The 20000-nt window shown below is 36.4% G+C and overlaps 1 protein-coding gene across 1 annotated transcript in view; it reads right to left on the bottom strand.

Moving 5' to 3' along the window:
* Positions 1–3441: 3441 nt before the first annotated feature.
* LOC150103121 (uncharacterized) overlaps positions 3442–20000 on the bottom strand; it is an 88121-nt gene continuing 71562 nt past the window's right edge. The window contains exons 2-4 of the mRNA XM_090398230.1: positions 17750–17844; positions 4349–4535; positions 3442–4066 (exon numbers count right to left, since the gene is read on the bottom strand). Coding sequence (XP_090254356.1) covers positions 3789–4066; positions 4349–4535; positions 17750–17844 — 560 coding nt within the window. The 3' untranslated portion in view covers positions 3442–3788. The remainder of the gene's footprint in view (positions 4067–4348; positions 4536–17749; positions 17845–20000) is intronic.

Below are 20000 nucleotides of genomic sequence, written 5' to 3' on the forward strand. Positions count from 1 at the left end.
TAAATGGATCTTACTTCCATGACTTTGTCTGTTTAGAATGCAGTTCCAATCATCTCAACCCAACCTCAGAAAGCCATAATTGGTCTGTTTCCGACCTAATTAGCGTACTCGTTCTCCAACCAACAAACAGGCTGTCGACTCAAATCCCGCTGTGGGTATTGATGTTTGTGATCGTCTTTAGGTGGGAGGTGAATTTCATGATCCTGTGTGACACAGCGGCCCATTTCTTGCAGGTCTGAAGTGGCTTGAAAAATTTCCGTGTTTGATTTCTAGAGCAAGGTTTAAGACTATGTAAAAATACCTATAAAAATACAAAAGATGTATGAAATTATACTTGGAGGCCCTACAAAACAGCCATCGGTGTTTCTAAGTAGTAGTAAGAGTTGTTGTTGTAGATCAGAACTAATACACTCGTTTTTGAAATCAATATACATTAAAATTCATGTAATAAAATGATTAATAGTCTTTCAGTAATCACTTTTTTTTTGTTTTCCTCTAGACTTCTGTATTTGATGAAAATAAATAAATAATAAAAACAATCTCACAAACTAGCATCAGAACATGCAGTTGACATGTACGACACCAATGAAAGTTTAAACTATTGGTACGCTTTGTAGTGTGATTATCAACATAAAGAGGATATTTACTTCTGTCATACTGCTGAAAAGATCCAAAATACACAGAAATACTCGAGTTTTTAAAAGCAGTTCTGTTGCTTTAGCAACTAATCGTTACACAATAAGAACACTGATGATGTCATCCAATGAACTTTATCGAGGCGTTTATCCCACAATATATCGTTCGTGTCGGTTCATAGGTATAACTACTTACCTCGTATCTAATGATAAAGTATCGCTGGTAAGTATACTCAAAGTACCATATCTATAATGTTCAGAGTGCTCAGCAAATATCATTCAGCAGATTCTATATCCCACATCAATGTCACTGATTAATTATGATTTGGGTGACAGAAGAGAAAAAAAACACCTTTTTATGATTCTCAAAAGGAAAGTGAGAATCTAGGCCAAAGTTTTTTGGGTTTATTTTAATTACGTATTGATTGTTTCAGTTACAATATTAATGGCCAGTTACCGGGGGTTCCAGATTAAAATGATGAATATTTATCTATCTGTATTTTGACAGTGATACGTTTTGCTATGAATTTTATTAAATGAACTTGCTGTAAATTCCAAGGAACTACTTGCGTTAATCAAAATGTTCTCTACACGATTTATATGTCAATAACAATATGTTCTTCAATGAATCTACATCTGTATCCCAGTAATTAAATTTTAAAAAAATTATATATATATATATATATATATATATTTTTTTTTTTTCCCATTGGGAGATGTTACATTCCTCTTTTCCCTTAAACTTGTACACTAAGTTGTACACTTGCTAGTGCTCATGTTGCGACTCTTCGCAGTGAAATTGTAGAATTGTGTACGTACGTTTTATAAACTAACTTTTACCGAAAATTCTTTGAACGCCGCTTCCATCTGCACCAAAGATGACTACGAATGATGATAGATGAAGACAGCAAAACGGAACTGATTCAGAAAATAAACCTGTTTTTCTTGGAAAATTAAAAATAACACCGAACTGATATGTTTACAGAAAAAGGTGACGTCCGACTTATTTTTCTAGGATTTCTATTGATTTGTAGGAACAGTATTTTACTAGAGAGGCAGCATGGCGTTAGTGTTAGGTAGGTAGACAGGGATGCTATAAAAAGCCTTTACATGCCTTCCTGCACTTCTTCCTGCCATTTTATTGCTCACCCAACGTGGTTGAAGTCCGTGAGATATTTGGTGACGTTCTTGCTATCCAAAGAAAATTTCAAAACCGCTACGGCATCTTACGAATACTCTAAGCTTTTACGTCTTTTATTTTCTTTGCAATAAACAAGCAAGTCAATTTTTTTTTTTATTCAGTAAGTTGCCTAAGAATCGCCAACGATTCCAAGAAACCTGCCTCATAACTAAAACACTTTCTGCTGCTAGCTGTCTCACAGATCAAATACCGATCAGAGCATTGAAGGATACTAGAAATGTCGTTACCATGGTGATCAAGGAGATCCACACGATAGTGTGTCTCCTTAAGCAAAATAAATATAAAGCTAACCCATCAGAGGGACTTGTCATACAGGATTAACCGTTTATAGGCTCTTCCAGGTCACACACAATTCGCGTCTTCCTAGTCGTTGTGGTGCGTCTGTGTGTGTGTGGACATACCATGACCATCAAAGCGATATTGATGAAAGAATGTTTACGGTACAAGAAAGCAAATGGACATAATAAATGAAATTAAATAGATATATCCACTTCTACATAAATATTTATTGTTATATAGCACCAATAAAACACTTAGCACATACACATATCTATTACAGAATAAATATTATATCTAATACACATCAGTTATGGCTTTAAAATACACTAACTGCCCTCCACTGTACATTAATTCTTAATATAGTTCTGAACTAAATATCCAATACAAAGAACGACTAATGACACTAGACTACGGAACAGTAATATTTGTTTTAGCACCATAGCTTCTATTTTTATATTTCTATCACTAGTTACAAAGAATAAATTATTCAGGCACTCGAATAACAACAATAGAATATACCTAAGGAATGAACATTCAAGTTAAAATTATCTTCACAGTTTAAATCAGTAACATTTATTATTTTGTAATACACAGATACATGGACTTCACAAATAGACTTTAGTCCTCACACAACATTGGTAATAAAATATCTAGGAAATTAATAAATTTATTTGTATCAATTTCTTCACCAACAGTAAGAGTAAGAAAATATGAACAGTTTTAAACAGTATACAACGTTAACGTTTTTAATATAGTTTTTTGCTATAATTTATATATACAGAATTTAAAAAAAAAAAACGAATGATAAGGAGCTAAATTTTTATTGTGTGATAATTTAATTCCTGTGATTAAATGAAGTTATGTATAAATTAATTCTATAACCGATAAATTAAACTATATCGGAAATGAACAAAAAATATTTACAAAGTTATAGCCCTTATAAAAAATCGCTTAAATTTATTAAACATTAATTTATATTTGACAATTAGTAATGTTATTTATAATTCGATCCATTTTTTTATGAAAAATATATTAATTTAAATAGTATATTTCAGACAAGGTGAAATGAGTATACGAATCACAACGAGAGGTGGCAGCACTAGTTATTGAATTCCGGTCAAAAGCTTAACCGGAAGAGACCAATGAATTCAGGAATGATCAAAATAAATGTACATTATTAGTAATGAAAAGAAACGACCGCTCGCTGGACACATCTAATAGTGGCTAAGGCACAGATTTTTTAGCGGTCAAAAAAGAAACATTAACGTAATAAATTACCGTTTATATCACATGTTTAAATAAAAGTATATATTCAATAATGTTTTATATAAATATATTTTTTATATTCTTTATATTCTCTCAACATAGGTTCAGAGAGAATATAAAATTATGTATAAATTAATTCTATAACTGATTTAGGACTATATTGTAGGACGTTTTATTAATATTTTAATAAATATTAATTCAATCCATATTAGTGATATGCCAGAGGGAACCGGGGTGTATATAGAAGAATATGTTAGTTAACCTTTGAGCCCTAATATTTATTTTTATATTATTATTTATTTATTTTTGACAACCACAGTAGTATAATAGTTCTCACCTATCCCGTAAACTACCAAACAGTATGAGTAGTTGTGGTGTAGAGCAATGCTGGCAAATCCAAGAGAACGTCACAGTACGTGCAAATTATCGCATGACTTCGAACGATAATCAGCTTTTCCTAAGAGTCTGTTTAATATTCCTCTGGCTCTCAAACTTGATCTCAGTGATCCCTTACTTCGACTCTTTCTTTTTAGCGGGGATGTGAACTCCTGAAGCTCTGCCATCTGTTTGGCCTTGAGGCGAATCTGACTGACTATTCCAACAAGTAACTCGTCCACGTTATGATTGATTCCTGCCGATGTTTCGATAAATTTGCACTCATAGGAACAAGCAACAGATTTGGCTTCTAGAGAAAGAAAATTGAAAAAAAAAAAAAGAATCATAAATTGTAACATTTATTCATAAAATACACTTTAGCAAGTAATTATAGAGAAAGGAAGAGAAAAAAACCCTATGGTAGCCTGTTAGGCTTAGTAAAGCCTAACAGCAGACGTAAGTGTGTTACGTCTGTTGTTAGGCGTGTTAAGCATAATAAAACCTAATATGCTTATCCTAACTTAATTTGTTTGCTGAAAATTATCAAATTAACTAAATTGCATTAACGGCTTCGTTTATATCTTTTACTTACCCTCAGAAGAGATTTCACGCGAGCGAACAAGGTCACACTTGTTGCCGACTAATATCACAGCTTTATTGGCCGTAAATCCCTGTTCCCTCAGCTTAAATAAAATATCTACGGACTTCTCGAAACTTTCTCTGTCGATGATGGAATAAACTACAACATAAGCATCAGCTTCATTGCCAGCTTCATGTTCCTGTAAAACACAATTTGAATAATAATAATTAAAATATTTCTTATATTATTGTAGAAAGAATAATGGCTAAAGGGTGATGTTGAAAACAGATTACAACAGGGAAAACATGCAGTATATAAGGGAATCAAACGCAGTATCAGAATTCAAGATTGTTTCGTAAGTATTCAACAAAATGCATCGCTTGAAAGATTTTCAACAAGAGCAAAAGGGGAAAATCCGCAAGAGCGAGCCTTTTGTTGATACCCATATAAGAAATGAAGTTCATTGTGCTATTTTGAAAGTATTTTTGTTATTTACTTACTATTCGATATTTCAGATGTCTTTAGGTTTAACATAACTTTACGACATTTTTTTCATACCCAAGAAATTGCTTCATAGTTTTTATTAACTTAGCAATTGACAAGTTCTTGGATGAATCTCAGTAGAGGGCGCATTAGAAAAGAAAAAACCACGTGGTTTCTGCATGCTCTCGAGAAGTATGTAGATCTCAGAAATCAGAGAGAAATGCTGAAGTGGAGAAATAACAAAAATATATTTAAGTGTGGGTGACATATTTCAAAAAAGAAGAAAAAAAACGTCATGGAGAGCCAGCGATATGGAGTCAAGAAGCTGCACTGGACTGAAAGGTAATCGAAATATATTTTTGCTACGATAGGTGTCCTTGTAATAAATAAGTCATTTTTATGCAGCTGTATACTATTTGAATTTTGCGGCTGTTCACAACAATAATGTTTAGCTGAAACGAACTTCGCGGTATCGATGTTATTACTTTATTCTAATCATAATTGCTCTGGTTTTTTCAAGTTTATTTTTGTTTGTTTGCATAATTCTAATATTGATATACCCTTTCCCTTTTTAATCATGTCACACTTTCCTGACTATAATTGTTCTTACCCCCCCCCCCCCATCACTCCCAACTACCGATACACTAACATTAATTTAGACAATGCTAGACTCTCTCTGATCTCCCATCCCTTGGTAAAGATATATTACATTTCCACAAATTCATTGTAGGTGAGCAAAGTCGTAACTACCTTCCACCCCTATTGAATAAAGCTCTTCTTAAAACTGGCAAACACAACTCGGAAGATATACCTCGGCACAACTAAAATACACATTTGCATTAGAAACGTATTAAATCTTGTGTTGGGCTACTTTCGTAAACTATGATAGGAGGATTAATTCACAACATAGTTATAATATCTTAGCAAGCACAAACAGATGAATAACTTCCGGTTCGTTTCTTGATAATTATTGACAATAATGCATTCTGGGCCTGCACCAGAAGTTACGTTGAAAGATGCGCCCGCTATTTATTTATTTTTATTATAACTGTGTGTTTATTTATAGAAATAAATTTATAGTAATACTATAGTAGCAATAATATTACATCAACACATAGTGATTGCTTTCTACATGCATATGTTAATGAATTTTGACCGAACGTTGAATAGTTACTTCAAGACAGACTTATTTTGATAATTTATCCCCACTTAACGAAATTCTCAGAGAAAATAGGTATTGACAGGATTATTAACTTGTGAAACATAACGTATCTTCCGTTTCTATGGATCTCTATCGAAGAAAGAAAATTCAATTACAAGTACACTGAATCGCTACGAAAATACCGGATAGAATAAGATAACCAAATAGACGTTACGAAATTCAGTTATATAAGCGAGATAGAATTAGTTCGTCTGCTTGATGCACTCTCCCAGCTCTGAGGTATTTGGTTTGCTGTGCGATCTGTCGTAGCTCGTCTGTTAATATATTCTGGAACTTTGCCAAATCAAACATTCACCATTTCTTTACAGCCTTATATTTTATATTAAAAGGTAAAGAAAATTGAATAATTAAATAATATTAACTTGTTTTTATTATTCATTTCCATTTGATAATTGGAAATATGTACTTTGAATTATCCGATGAACAAAGAGGATTTAGGAAAAATTAAATTAGATGCAATATTTATATTTAAAGCAAATAATGGAGAAATCAGTTGAATACAATAAACCTCTCTAGCGCGAAATATTTGAAAAAATATATCACGTACGCACACAGATAACCGTAATATAATAAATAGAGGACAAAGACCGACTTAAGAAATTAAAATAACCAAAGAATTTGACAAGGTGATTCATTAAGTCATACCGTATTTAATTTAGTGATGGATGAAATAATAAAAAGTAAAAAATGGAAATCTGCGGAATACAAATTGAAAATTTCAGAATAATTGGATACGCTGATATAATCTTACTAGCAGAAAAGAAAAACAAGATATCAACAGAAAAAAAATAAAACAGCGACAGTTGTGAGAGGACCCATAAGATAAATTAAAAACCAAAGAAAAAATAATTGAACAAGTTAATAAGATAAAATATTTAGGAATTGGGATAAACAACTATGGCATTCAATAAAAGTTAGTAGAATGTCTGGATGTCTCAACAGCCTCATCTGGAAGAATAAGAACATAAGCAAAGAAACAAAAATAAGAATCTACTGTGAAAAATCTAATTAAAAATAAGAAACTAAAGGAGTAATCAGACCAGTACTAACATATGCAGCAGAAACACGTGCATCAATAAAACCACAGACATGAAAACATTAAAGGTGTAACAATATTAAACAAAATTCGAAACTCGTAAATCAGAGAAAATTGTAAAATGATTGTATTGAAAAACAGAAAGAATGGAAGAAGCAATGCATGATAACATAACATATAGGATACCAAGGAAAAGATGGCGGGATCATCTTGAAAAAGGAGGCACTATAAGCTTTTATTGTGAATAATAAAGAAAGAAAATATGTCCACTTTCTTCTCGATCTGTCCAGATTTTCTTAAGTGCTTAAAGGGGCGAAGCAAGAGTGCTTTTCATATTCCCCGTTATCTGTAGAGTACAGTGTAAGGATGAGGTGTTATTGAGCTATTAAAGCTCTGATCACGGCAGGAGAGTAACAGCAATAGCCGAGCCTCAGTTAGAATGTCATTGGCTACAGCATTGCCATCCATTACCCTACCTGGGTATTCATTTTTGTCGCCTCGTACGACATGCATGAGCTACATTGGTACTATTCTTATCCCGGCAACCACACGAGGAGTGTCCAGATTTTCCTTATAGTCCTTATAAGGACTAACTTAAAGGGGCGAAGCAAGAATGCTTTTCATCTTCCCCATTATCTGTAGAGGACAGTGTAGGGATAAGGTGTTATTGAGCTATTAAAGCTCTGATCATGGCAGGAGGGTAACAGCAATAGCCAATAGAACTTCATTGGCTACAGCATTGCCATCCGTTACCCTCCAAGGGTATTAATCACCGCATCTCACGGTTGATTCCTCAATCCGATACTCTGTCCAGATTTTAAATCCTTATAGTCATTATAAGGACTGGCTTAAAGGGGCGAAGCAAGATTGCTTTTCATATTCCCCGTTGTCTGTAGAGGACAGTGCAAGGATAAGGTGTTATTGAGCTATGAATAAAGCTCTGATCATGCAGGAGGGTAACAGCAATAGCCGAGCCTCAGTTAGCACTTCATTGGCTACAGCATTGCCATCCATTACCCTACCTGGGTACTCATTTTAGTCGCCTCGTACGACATGCATGAGCTACATTGGTGCTATTCTTATCCCGGCAACCACACGGGGAGTGTCCAGATTTTCCTTATAGTCCTTATAAGAACTAACTTAAAGGGGCGAAGCAATAATGCTTTTCATCTTCCCCGTTATCTATAGAGGACAGTGGTGGAGGTGTTATTGAGATAAGGGGTGGTATTGAGCTATTAAAGTTCTTATAAGGACTGGCTTAAAGGGGCGAAGCAAGAATGCTTTTCATATTCCCGTTTTCTGTAGAGGACAATGTAAGGATAAGGTGTTATTGAGCTATTTAAATATATTCAAATATGTTGAGCTATTTAAATATATATAAAGCTCTGATCATGGCAGGAGGGTAACACCAATAACCAAGCCTCAGTTAGGACTTCATTGACTACAGCATTGCCATTCATTACCCTCCAAGGGTATTAATCACCGCATCTCACGGTCGATCTTTCATCCTGTCCAGGTTTTCGCAGAACGATACTGTTTTGATGGGTGAAGCATAAATGCTTTTCATATTCCCCTCCATCTGAAAAGGAAAGTTCTTTTGGTGGAGAATTATTGAGCCCGCACTGAAAAGGTAGTGAGATTAACTCTGTTCAGCTGAGCATAGAATTGACTTGGGTGTGTTGTATTTGCAGAAATCTGCTTCATTATAGTCTGAAGCTTGTTTGATCAGTGGGTTCGGATGATTAATTGTCTTGATGAAGAACTTTTCAGCTAGGTCATGAAGGAGAGATGTGATGTAGGGAATGCTGATGTCTCTGTGAATTTGGGAGTTTCTGATGAACCACGGAGCATCCCAACTCATTCTCAGACATTTGTTTTGTATTCTCTGCAGCTTCTGAATATTTGTTTTCGAAGTATGACTCCACGCAGGAGATGCATAAGTTATGACTGGGCGTATTACCATCTTGTATATGCGCAGTTTGTTCTGAGTATCGAATTTACTTTTTCTTGATCATGGGGTAGAGCTGCGCTATTACTTTGGATGTCTTTGAACTTATGTGTTCTATATGGTTGGTGAATTGTAGTTTTTTATCCAGAATTACTCCAAGATATTTGACTGTATTCTATGGGTTTTTAACACCTAGTAAATGTATGTCTTCCTTGATTTGAGGCTTTTTTCTAGTGAACAGTATGGCCGAGCTCTTCTGTGAATTGGTTTGAATTCTCCAGTCCATAAACCATCTTTCCAGCGTGTGAATGCTGCTTTGGACTCTCTTAATAGCTAGTTTGTGGCTGAGAGATCTTGCTAATAATGCAGTGTCATCAGCATATCATGCAGTGATTGTTGAGCTTGGATTTTGAGGGATATCAGCAATATAGATAGAAAACAGCAAGGGGGCCAAGAGTGAGCCCTGCGGCACTCCCGCCAGAACCTTGCGTCTGGTTGATACAGTTTCATTTATTTTGACTTGCATGTATCTGTTTCTGAGGTAAGAGTGAATTATTTTAACTAGATAAGTAGGTATATTGAATGTGATGAGCTTGTAGAGAAGACTCTGATGCCACACCTTATCAAAAGCCTTTGCAGCATCTAAAAAGACTGCAGCTGTATGAGGTTCCAGTTGAAGCCTTCGGAGATGTATTCGATCAGCCTGTGGATCTGCTGAACGGTGGAGTGGGTTTTTCTGAATCCAAATTGCTCATTTGGGATTATATGTAGTTGGTCCGTTTGTGATTGAAGCCTAGTAAGGACTTATTTTTCTGCAATCTTTCCAATGCTAGACAGAAGACTGATAGGTCTGGAGCTTTCAGGGAGTTGAGTGTTTTTTCCCCTTTTTGATTGGTGTGACATCTGCTATTTTCCATGTTAAAGGGAGATACTGGAGTCTGAAGATGACATTAATTGTGTTGACTAGATGTACAATGGCTTTTCTTGGGAGTATTTTAATTATTTTGTTTGTAATTCCATCTGAGCTTTATTGTTGTTCAGGTGGGTTATAATGTTTATAACGTATGTTGGAGAAGTAGGTGTGAGAGGTTCTAGGTCATCTTTTGTTGTGTTATGGCCTGCCTAACTCGGCGGTGAATCTTATAGATGAGATTGATGTTCAAATTTTCATATGAGGGGTTGCATTGATTGTCCAAGCTGTCGGCCAGAGCCTCTGCCTTTTCTTTATCAGTGTGAGCTATTCCTTTCGAGGTTTGAATTGGGGGTAAAAGTTGTCTTTTTGGTGCGGTAGGTTCTCAGAAACTTCCATATGGAGTTGTCCTCAAGGTTTAATTTCGTTAGTTTAGATTCTCATTCTTGGTTTCGATGTTTTTGGAGGGCTTCACGGACTTGTCTGTTTAATTTATTCAAATTTGCTTTATCTTGAGGGGCTCTTGTGTTATGATACCTCTTTCTGGTTTTGTTTTTCAGTCTAATTAAATCCATCATTTCCTCGGGATGTCGTCCACTAGGGTGAAAGATTGTAGTTTTGGGTAATTGACTTTATTGCATTTTTGATTTGACTGGTAAAGTTGTTTGCAGCCATTTCTATCTCCTCTTTAGTGTGAATAGTAGGGACTGGGCCAATGTGATCAGGTGGGATTCTGGAGAATTTGTCCCAAGATATGAAAGAGTAGGGAGGAGAGAATTGTTCTTGTGTACCAAGTTGAAGCAGAATAGGGTTGTATTCTGATGAAAGGTCATTTATTGTTTCCAGCTGATATTGGTATCTGATGTTTTTGAGGACGACTATGTCAAGTATGAACTTCCAGTTGAGCTGTGATGGGTGGGCTCTGTGGGTCCAGTTACAACAATAGAATGTTGCATTGAGTAATGATTTAGAATTCGACCTTTGTCGCTGATTGTGGAGCTATGCCAGGCTGTATGTTTGGCATTCAAGTCATCAGCCATGATGATGGAGTCTGTGAAGCCGAGAATGAAGTCCAAGTCAGATACCAGCAATGGAATGCTGGGTGGATTATATACAGCATAGATTTTGATATTGCCAGCATTGCTGGTATTAACTTCAATGCCTGTTATCTCTAGGTTCTTGGTTTGGGGATTGGTCAGAACATTGTGGCTTAGGTAGTTTTTAATGTATATATAGCTGTTCCTCCTCCGCTGCTGGTGAGTCTATCTGTTTTGTACATAGTATAGTTCCGTAATTTGGGATTATTAGCTGGCCTGAGATGTGTTTCGTTTATCAGTATTATGTCAGGATTATGCTTCTGAGAGAATTCTTGTAGTTCTAGAATTTTGTTTTTGAGTCCGTTGGCATTCCATGCAGTGATCATGAGAGAGTTGGGATGGAATTTTCTTCTATTCATTGTTGAGGGCTATCTGAATTGTGTGAGTACCTTGTAGGAATCTTTTCGTGGAGGACGGTGAAGGATTCGTCATACTGAATTCTTGTAACATAGTAGCTAGTGAGGCAGTTAGTACTGATGTTAGATTTGAGCCTATATGGTCTTGAGATGGAGTAGCCTTTGTTCGTGCTGCTTCTGCATAAGTTTTAAGCATTTGTGTTCCTTTCTTTCTTGAGTTGTTAGGCTAGAGATAGTTAGGACTGGGGTGTGACTAGCACAGCTAGCTTGAGCATCGCTGAATAGTGTTGGAAGGGTAGTTTTTCGTAACCCTCGGTTATTTGGGTGTGTAATGCATCCCTTGTAATTTGTGGGGTGAGGTCCTCAACACGCATTTAGCTGGAGTTGATCTTGGTTTTGTACACATGACGGTCTGGTGGCCCTCGCCACATTTTAAACACCTGTAATTTGCCTTGCAAAGTTTTTGGACATTGCCAAACCTTTGGCACCTATGGCACTGCCCAGCTGGCGACTTCTTCCTTAGTGGTTCAGTAGAAATTCTGAGGCCACATATCGTTGTTAGTTCATAAATCTCTTTCTGTGTCTTATCAATTTCTACGAGTATCAGTGGCATTGGCCGTTTATCTGCCCTGAACGATCCTGCTCACTTTCACTGGTGTTAGGTTCCGACTCATAAGATCAGTGGTGATTTCTTCACAGGTGACACCCTCGGTCATTCCGCGAAGCACAACCTTGAGATTTTTCTCACTGGATAAAGCAAAAGTATGATATGGAAGACTCTTGTTATCCATTAATCTTGTCAGCTGTCTGTAGTCAGTGACTGAGGCTGGTTGGATTTTGACTCCTTCATCTTGATTTTTAGCCCAGGAATAAGCAATTTAGTGTTCCCTAAGGGCTGTTGTGACAGTGGTTTATTTGTCCTTGTCCCTTAGTATTACTGGTGGAACCTTTTCGTTGTTCATTGGGACTTCTAATATTGGTATGTCTTCATCCATCTGGTCTTCTATGGTTCTTCTTCTTTTGTTAGAGTGCTCCCCTTGAGAGATGTTTTGACAGGGGAATTTTGGTGACAGAGCAGCAATGAGATCCTCTTCTGAGATCTCATTCTCCTCCTCCTCTCCATCCTGATCATTAGAGTGAATATATTCTTTTATAAATCCTGACCAGTCAGTTTCTAATTTGCTTATTATGAGTTTGAGTACCTCTAGAGACTGCTCCTTGTTAAGGGTCTGGATGTGATATTTGATGTTGTCCATGGCAAAATAGCGATTTTCTGCCAGCAGAAATAGGTTAAAAGCAGTATAATAATCCCGCAGGGCCGAGGGCCTTCCAGCAAAGCATCCTGTAGACCTAGACGGACTACTAGCAATGTATAATCCCACAGGGCTTGATGCCTGCCAGCACATGTCCTGTAGACTGAGTTGGTGTACTAGCAAAGTCTTCTTAGAACCTACTAATTTGGAAAAAGGAGTATCAATATCTCACTTGGTCACAGTTAGAAACCTACCTCCCTATAAAACCTTAATACCACCGCTGGTCCTCATTGCGGGTGGGGCCTGCCGGCCATTTGTCCTCTTGCACATTTCGTACAGAGGGGGAGACAGTAGGAATCACACTGTGTTAGCACCAGTGCAGTGTGAGATTACTGAGAAACCTTGTATGCAATGTAATCAGACTCAGTCTAAAGTCACACGTCCGTTATCATCAAAATCACCACTGCTCATTCGAACACTCGTTCATTCCCTCTCTGATCTTAACTCGATTCGTCCAGGTTTTCCTTAACCTTATAAGGACTGGCTTAAAGGGGCGAAGCAAGAATGCTTTTCATCTTCCCCGTTATCTGTAGAGGAACAGTGTAGGGATAAGGTGTTATTGAGCTATTAAAGCTCTGATCATGGCAGGAGGATAACAGCAATAGCCGAGCCTCAGTTAGAACTTTATTGGCTACAGCATTGCCATCCATTACCCTCCAAGAGTATGGAATATTCTCTAAACCTCGTCCAGGTTTTTCCTTATCCTTATAAGGACTGGCTTAAAGGGGCGAAGCAAGAATGCTTTTCATCTTCCCCGTTATCTGTAGAGGACAGTGTAGGGATAAGGTGTTATTGAGCTATTAAAGCTGTGATCATGGCAGGAGGGTAACTGCAATAGCCGAGCCTCAGTTAGAACTTCATTGGCTACAGCATTGCCATCCATTACCCTCCAAGGGTATTGAATTGAATGAATCAATCACCGCATCTCACGGTCGATTGATTGATATTCATAACAACATAATTTGACTTCTGCATTACTTCAACCTTAGTACCACCTTTGGATCTGGCTCCCACTGAAGAATTATATCAACCACAATGGTGGTTGAACCGTGCAATGCATTGCCTGATGCAGTGGTGAGAGTTCAAGGAGTGGTATGACTCGCTGTGTTTTCTAGGATGGTCCTCCCATAATAAATCTTGTGACTCCATGGAGGTCCTGAATCATAATAACAATAATCATATTCATTTGTTATTGGTTTTAATCACATTTTTTGGCTATCTGATGTGTATTTCTGTGCTTATTTACTGGTTTCTTATTTCTTTTGTTCAGTTTTTCTAATTATATAATGTTTCATCTCTGCTCTGATCAAGTCTATTACCAAATTATAAACCATTTTTACGTTTACATTGAAGAAATGCATGCAGCTATGTCAAATCAGTAATTCCTTATCCTTATAAGGACTGGCTTAAAGGGGCGAAGCAAGAATGCTTTTCATCTTCCCCGCTATCTGTAAAGGACAGTGTAGGGATAAGGTGTTATTGAGCTATTAAAGCGCTGATCATGGCAGGAGGGTAACAGCAATAGCCGTGCCTCAGTAAGAACCTCATTGGCTACAGCATTGCCATCCATTACTCTCCAAGGGTATTGGATTGAATGAATCAATCACCGCATCTCACGGTCAAATCCAGTAATTTTCCTTATAAGGACTGGCTTAAAGGGGCGAAGCAAGAATGCTTTTCATGTTCCCCGTTATCTGTAGCGGACAGTGTAGGGATAAGGTTATTGAGCTATTATTAAAGCTCTGATCATGGCAGGAGGGTAACAGCAATAGCCGAGCCTCAGTTAGAGCTTCATTAGCTACAGCATTGCTATCCATTACCCTCCAAGGGTATTGGATTCCATCGGATCCCCCGCTCTCCTCAAATCAGTAATTCTTATAAGAACTGGGCGATGGACTGAGTCCTTGACTCTTTATCCCGTCATCTGAATGAAGTAAATCTGTGTGGATGGAGTGTTATTGAGCTAAAAAGCTCTAGTCATGGCTGGATAACGGCAATAGCTGAGCCTCAGTTAAAAGTTCATTGGCTACAGCATTACCATTTGTTACCCTGGAAGTCCTAAAAAGGACTTTCATTTCTAATTTTTCATATCTCAAATCAGTAATTCTTTTACTCGTAAAAACAAATATAATATTCATTTAGAGAAAGAATAGGTGTGGGAAGAAATAACGTATAATTATAAATATTATTAAAAATAAATTACTTAATTGAAAATTTATAGTTTCAAAAAAATTTCAAATTTTAATTTAAAATAAATCACTTTTTTGAGATTTTAAACAATTTTTTAAATTTAATTTTAAATTAAAAAATGTTCCAAATATTTAATAATATTTAGGATTTTATTAAATTTGAATGCAATTTAACATTAAATTGAAGATATAAGAGGATTTATGAAATGTCCATAAAAGGGTTTGTATTATTTTTCTGTGATCTGTGCACTCTATTAAATTAATGCAAATATTCAATTTCAAATTCGTTCTATCTGAATAAATAAATAAATAAACTAAGTAGTTTTTTTTTTTCAAAAAAACTTTTGAGAATCTAGTTTGAAAGTAGAAATTTGATACTATATTTTTACTGTTTCTGCAGCTGCGTTATAAAAAAATAAGAACTAACTCTTCTTTACTGACAAAATTAGGCTGTTTTGGAAAGACTGCTCTACAAATTATGTGGGGGAAAAATTTACGTAAGATGGCAATTTTCTAAGTGAACATAAAGGAAAAAAAAGTTTTCTCCTTCCAATCTCGAAAAAAATAATTTTTCTGTGGGATTATTGAAGATATTTTTTAAAATATTTTATAACATCTAAAAATACCTTTTTTTCTATTGATATGAATATAGTTTCTCGCAGTTCTTTTCGTGTCAAACAGTTCAAGTTTCCAAGCATGAAATTACAAGCTGGATATTTTGTCGTCTGCTTATTACTTCATTGGTTGGCGAACGGTATTTATAGTTTCCTATTCGACACATATCGTTTGCTTCCAGGGAAAAGAAATAACACAAAGAAACTGTTATCGCCTGCAACCTTCTCGCTCTTTCTCCCTCTATGCAAGAAGAAAATATGCATTAAAATGAACGGGATCAACCTTCGTATGGCTACATCGGTGTTACATTCCCTCTGCAGTGATCATTTAGTATGCAGCATTTTTATTGAATAGAAGTTCTTTAAAATTCTTATTTCGCTACGAATATCCACTAAGGTTTTTTATTATTATTATACGTCATTAATATTCAGGTATAATGCAAATTAAATTATATATCTACAAAAAAAAGTACAGTTTTAGTTCTAAGACGGGAAACAAAGTTATGCTTTCATAGTATGAATGCTACTGCAGTCGATATTCATCTCTCTCTCTCTCTCTCTCTCTCACTTCAGTTCATGTCGTGTCGGATAATCTGCATGAAGAGCAGAAAGTTAATGAAGCTCAGAGGGAAATTTTGATGTTCTCACATCGGCTCCTCGCTATTTCTTTAATTCAGGTCGTTAACTTTGCTACTTGAAGCGTCGATAATGATCTTGGCCTCAATCACCTTAGAACCCGGGATGCCGGCACAGCCACTGCATTTTCCTATTACTGCTCTGCCTCCAGCCAACCACCACCACTTAACTTGTGCTTCGCCATACCGGCAACACCGAAGGTGCGAAGAGCTGGTATGTTTAACGACAGTGGTGTGCATTTGCCTCACTGGGAGAAAGAAATAATACATAAAACAAAAATAACTTTTATTTATACACCGTATACAATTTATTAATTAATGAATTATTAATTTATCATATATTTTATTAATACTATTAATAAAGCATTCTTAAAATAAGTAAGACTCTTTCAGCCTTTTATAACAGTGTCATTATTTGAAATAATCGACGAAGTGGTTTAAAAACCACATTTAAAAGAGGTGTAAGTTCAAGAATCCAAACTCTCCGAATATGTAACTGGTAATATCAGAGTGGCAACCCCTAATGCTAGATTAAACCATTTAATAAAAACAGAACGATGTGTCATACCTTGTATTCGGCTGTTAAAAGGAAGGCAAGACAGAAGAGAAGAATGAATAGAGAAGAGGTGGATGAAAAAATGGCCACAATTAGCGTTGGAAAGGGTAATTTCGCATCTCTCTCTTCCCTTCCTTCCTTGTGTATGGGGGGGGGGGTCATTACCCCTGGATTAATGAGAGGATTAGAAACCGTGTACCCTGTTTGGGTAAATAGAGGAAGGTGAGAGTTTGATTAGGTGGTAACTTAACGATAAGAGGGAGAGTGGAAATAGTTATTGTTGTAATGTTTTCAAGAGGCTGAAAGCTGATGGAGTGCCCCGAAAGGAACATTAGATACGCTATAAATTTTCTTCGGGATCTCTTGAAGTCAAAGAGCTGATCCATCAATATCAGGCCCTCGTATCTTATCTACCATTCTGATCGCTCAGCCTCCAATTTATCTTCCCAACATGTAGTAATAATTCTTCCCGATACCCCAAATCTTTTATTCTTTTTTTTTTAATCCAAGGAATCTCTCCAGTTGTCCAACTACAAGAAACGCATCCCTGTATTCGGACAGTAAGACCTTATTCTCTTTCTCCCTAGATTATTTAAATCCTCAGCCTTCTATTCTTTATTTTAGAAAGGCTTTATAAATTAATATAATCTTGTCATGCTTTCCAGTATTCCCAGTTTCGTCATAAGTACCAACAGACAACCCACGGTAAGATTGGTTTGATCTATTGATTTAATTTGAATGAGATTATAAAATGCACCTCACTTTAGTCCAACGTCTCAGAGCCTCTCTAAATGAAGCACTCGATAAACTACTCGCCTTTCCGAATAACAACTCACTACGTGGGTGCATCACCGTCATGAGCAATGAACTGTTTCTGACATAAACTGTCATATCTGCCATTTTCCGAGTGTCCGTTTAGGCTTCGTTGACCTTTAATTTGGAATTACCGCTGATGTAATCAACTGCTGCCGACCTAAAATATATTTAAATGAGATTATTAATCAAATAGTCATAAATTGTCCTACATAGAAGGAAAGTAAAAACATTCACTTACCGTAATTTCGGAAGGGATCGGGTCATCGAAGAAAACAAGATCATACTCGTCGCCATCCAGAAGCACCGACACGCTCTTTTCCATGTCGTCATCAGCTGTAAATTAAGACAGACGTGAGTTTGCAGAACAAGAACGCATCGTGCACAATAAGCATTATTATTCACAATAGGATTTGGTTCGTACCCCATCATAACCATCTTTGTAAGGATAATTGTCGTGTCAAATCGCCAAATTAAATTCTGCATCTTTTCTTACAAGCTTTCGTTGAGACAGACTGTGGTACCGTTAGCCATAATCTCCTATTTGAATTCAACAAGTTAGGGAAGATTTTCGTACCTGTATTATGTAAGTGAGCGCTATTCATTGTTCTATTAAACGTTTAAGTGAATAAAATTTAATTATCTCTTACGACATACACGAAACAACTTGCTCATTTAAGAATGGGATTATAAAATGCACCTCACTTTAGTCCAACGTCCCAGAGCCTCTCTAAATGAAGCACTCGATAAACTACTCGCCTTTCCGAATAACAACTCACTACGTGGGTGCATCACCGTCATGAGCAATGAACTGTTTCTGACATAAACTGTCATATCTGCCGTTTTCCGAGTGTCCGTTTAGGCTTCGTTGACCTGATACATCCACCAGCTGTGGCGCTTTTCGTAATATGGTACGCACACTTCGCAAACAACCCTTACTTAGATTAACCTTTGGTTGAATAGGCTTAAAAGTACTTTACTCTATTTTTTTTTAATCTTCCGCCTATCTTGATATGACAAAATATCTTTATTTTCTGTTTTTTTTTTTCTTTCTCTCTTCTGCTAAATCAACTGAGTTTTTGTTGATATTTATCGTCTGCCTCGTAGTTATTTATTTTTCCGTCGTCTGCTTAAACTGGATGTCATAGCTTCCTGTTATCATTACTAAGTCCTTGCTGTAGTATATGAAGAACCATTTAATTACTTTTACTGCTAAAGAACTCATTCTCATTTAAAAAATTAAGCTATTATTTTACTGACAACCTTATGAAATAGCGGTGCTGTGCTTGTATAAAAGGTATTAAACTTTTTAAACTCATCTATGTCGTGTATTTGCTTCCTTTAATCACACTTCAGAAACCATTCGGCGCCTATGACGTCACGCATGAACATAATAGCTACCAGATGTCAGCACCAGGTATTGTTGAGATCAAAGAAATGAAAGCGAGAATAATTCATGATCAGCAGGAGAAGCCAGGTGATAGGGTAATGGATCTATTCATCTGGTATCACTATTCTCCGCTTTCATATTCCCCCATTTTTTGAGAAGGGAAAAAAAAATCTAGAAGTTGAAGCATTTGAAATCAATAATTTAATTTTTTCTAATAAAATAAGCAAAAAGAGGTCTAATCCATACATTATTTGTAAATAATGTTCCGTTTTGAATAAAACAATGGGAACTTAGCGATTTCTTGCAAAAAAAACCAAATTGCCTACTTCAGGTACAATATTCGTATCGACATAACCTTAGCATTCAATGCAAATAATTCGTTTTGTTTTTACGTTTAGTGTGCGATGCCCTTTACAGAAATATTACATTTTTCAAGTGACCAGCCCCCTCACTTTCATTTAAATTGCTTCTGTTCTAAAGCGGATACAATTACGGATTGATGATAAAGTTAATTATTCATAACCAACAAAGAAGACAGCTTACAAATGTTAATTATTAATGAAAATTTATATATTTATTTATGAAGTGCTAAGCTAAATAGTCCTTATAAGAACTGGCTTAAAGGGGCGAAGCAAGAATGCTTTTCATCTTCCCCGTTATCTGTAGAGGACAGTGTAGGGATAAGATGTTATTGAGCTATTAAAGCTCTGATCATGGCAGGAGGGTAACAGCAATAGCCGAGCCTCAGAACTTCATTGGCTACAGCATTGCCATTCATTACCCTCCAAGGCTATTAATAACCGCATCTCACGGTCGACCTCTTCATCTCTAGCTCTTTATGAAGTGCAGGACGCAGGACATGTATGGCGCAGAGGGTGAAGCCTGACGCTTTTCATATTCCCTGTTGTCTGTTTCGGGAGCAGTGATGGGAGAGATTTGTGAGCTATTTTAGCTCGCCCTGAGTGGGCAGAAGTGGTTACTCGTCGTTGAGTGTTAGGAGGGCTTTCGGTCTTTTATGTTTCCAGTGGTCATTAACGTCATAGTTTCCGGCTTGTTGTATTAGTAGGTTTGGATGCGTAGATGTCTTCATAAAGAATTTTTC

Source organism: Typopeltis vanoorti, chromosome 9 (genome assembly GCF_054136105.1).
Source record: "Typopeltis vanoorti isolate ZY-2024b chromosome 9, IOZ_Tvanoo_1.0, whole genome shotgun sequence".
Lineage (NCBI taxonomy): Eukaryota > Metazoa > Arthropoda > Arachnida > Uropygi > Thelyphonidae > Typopeltis > Typopeltis vanoorti.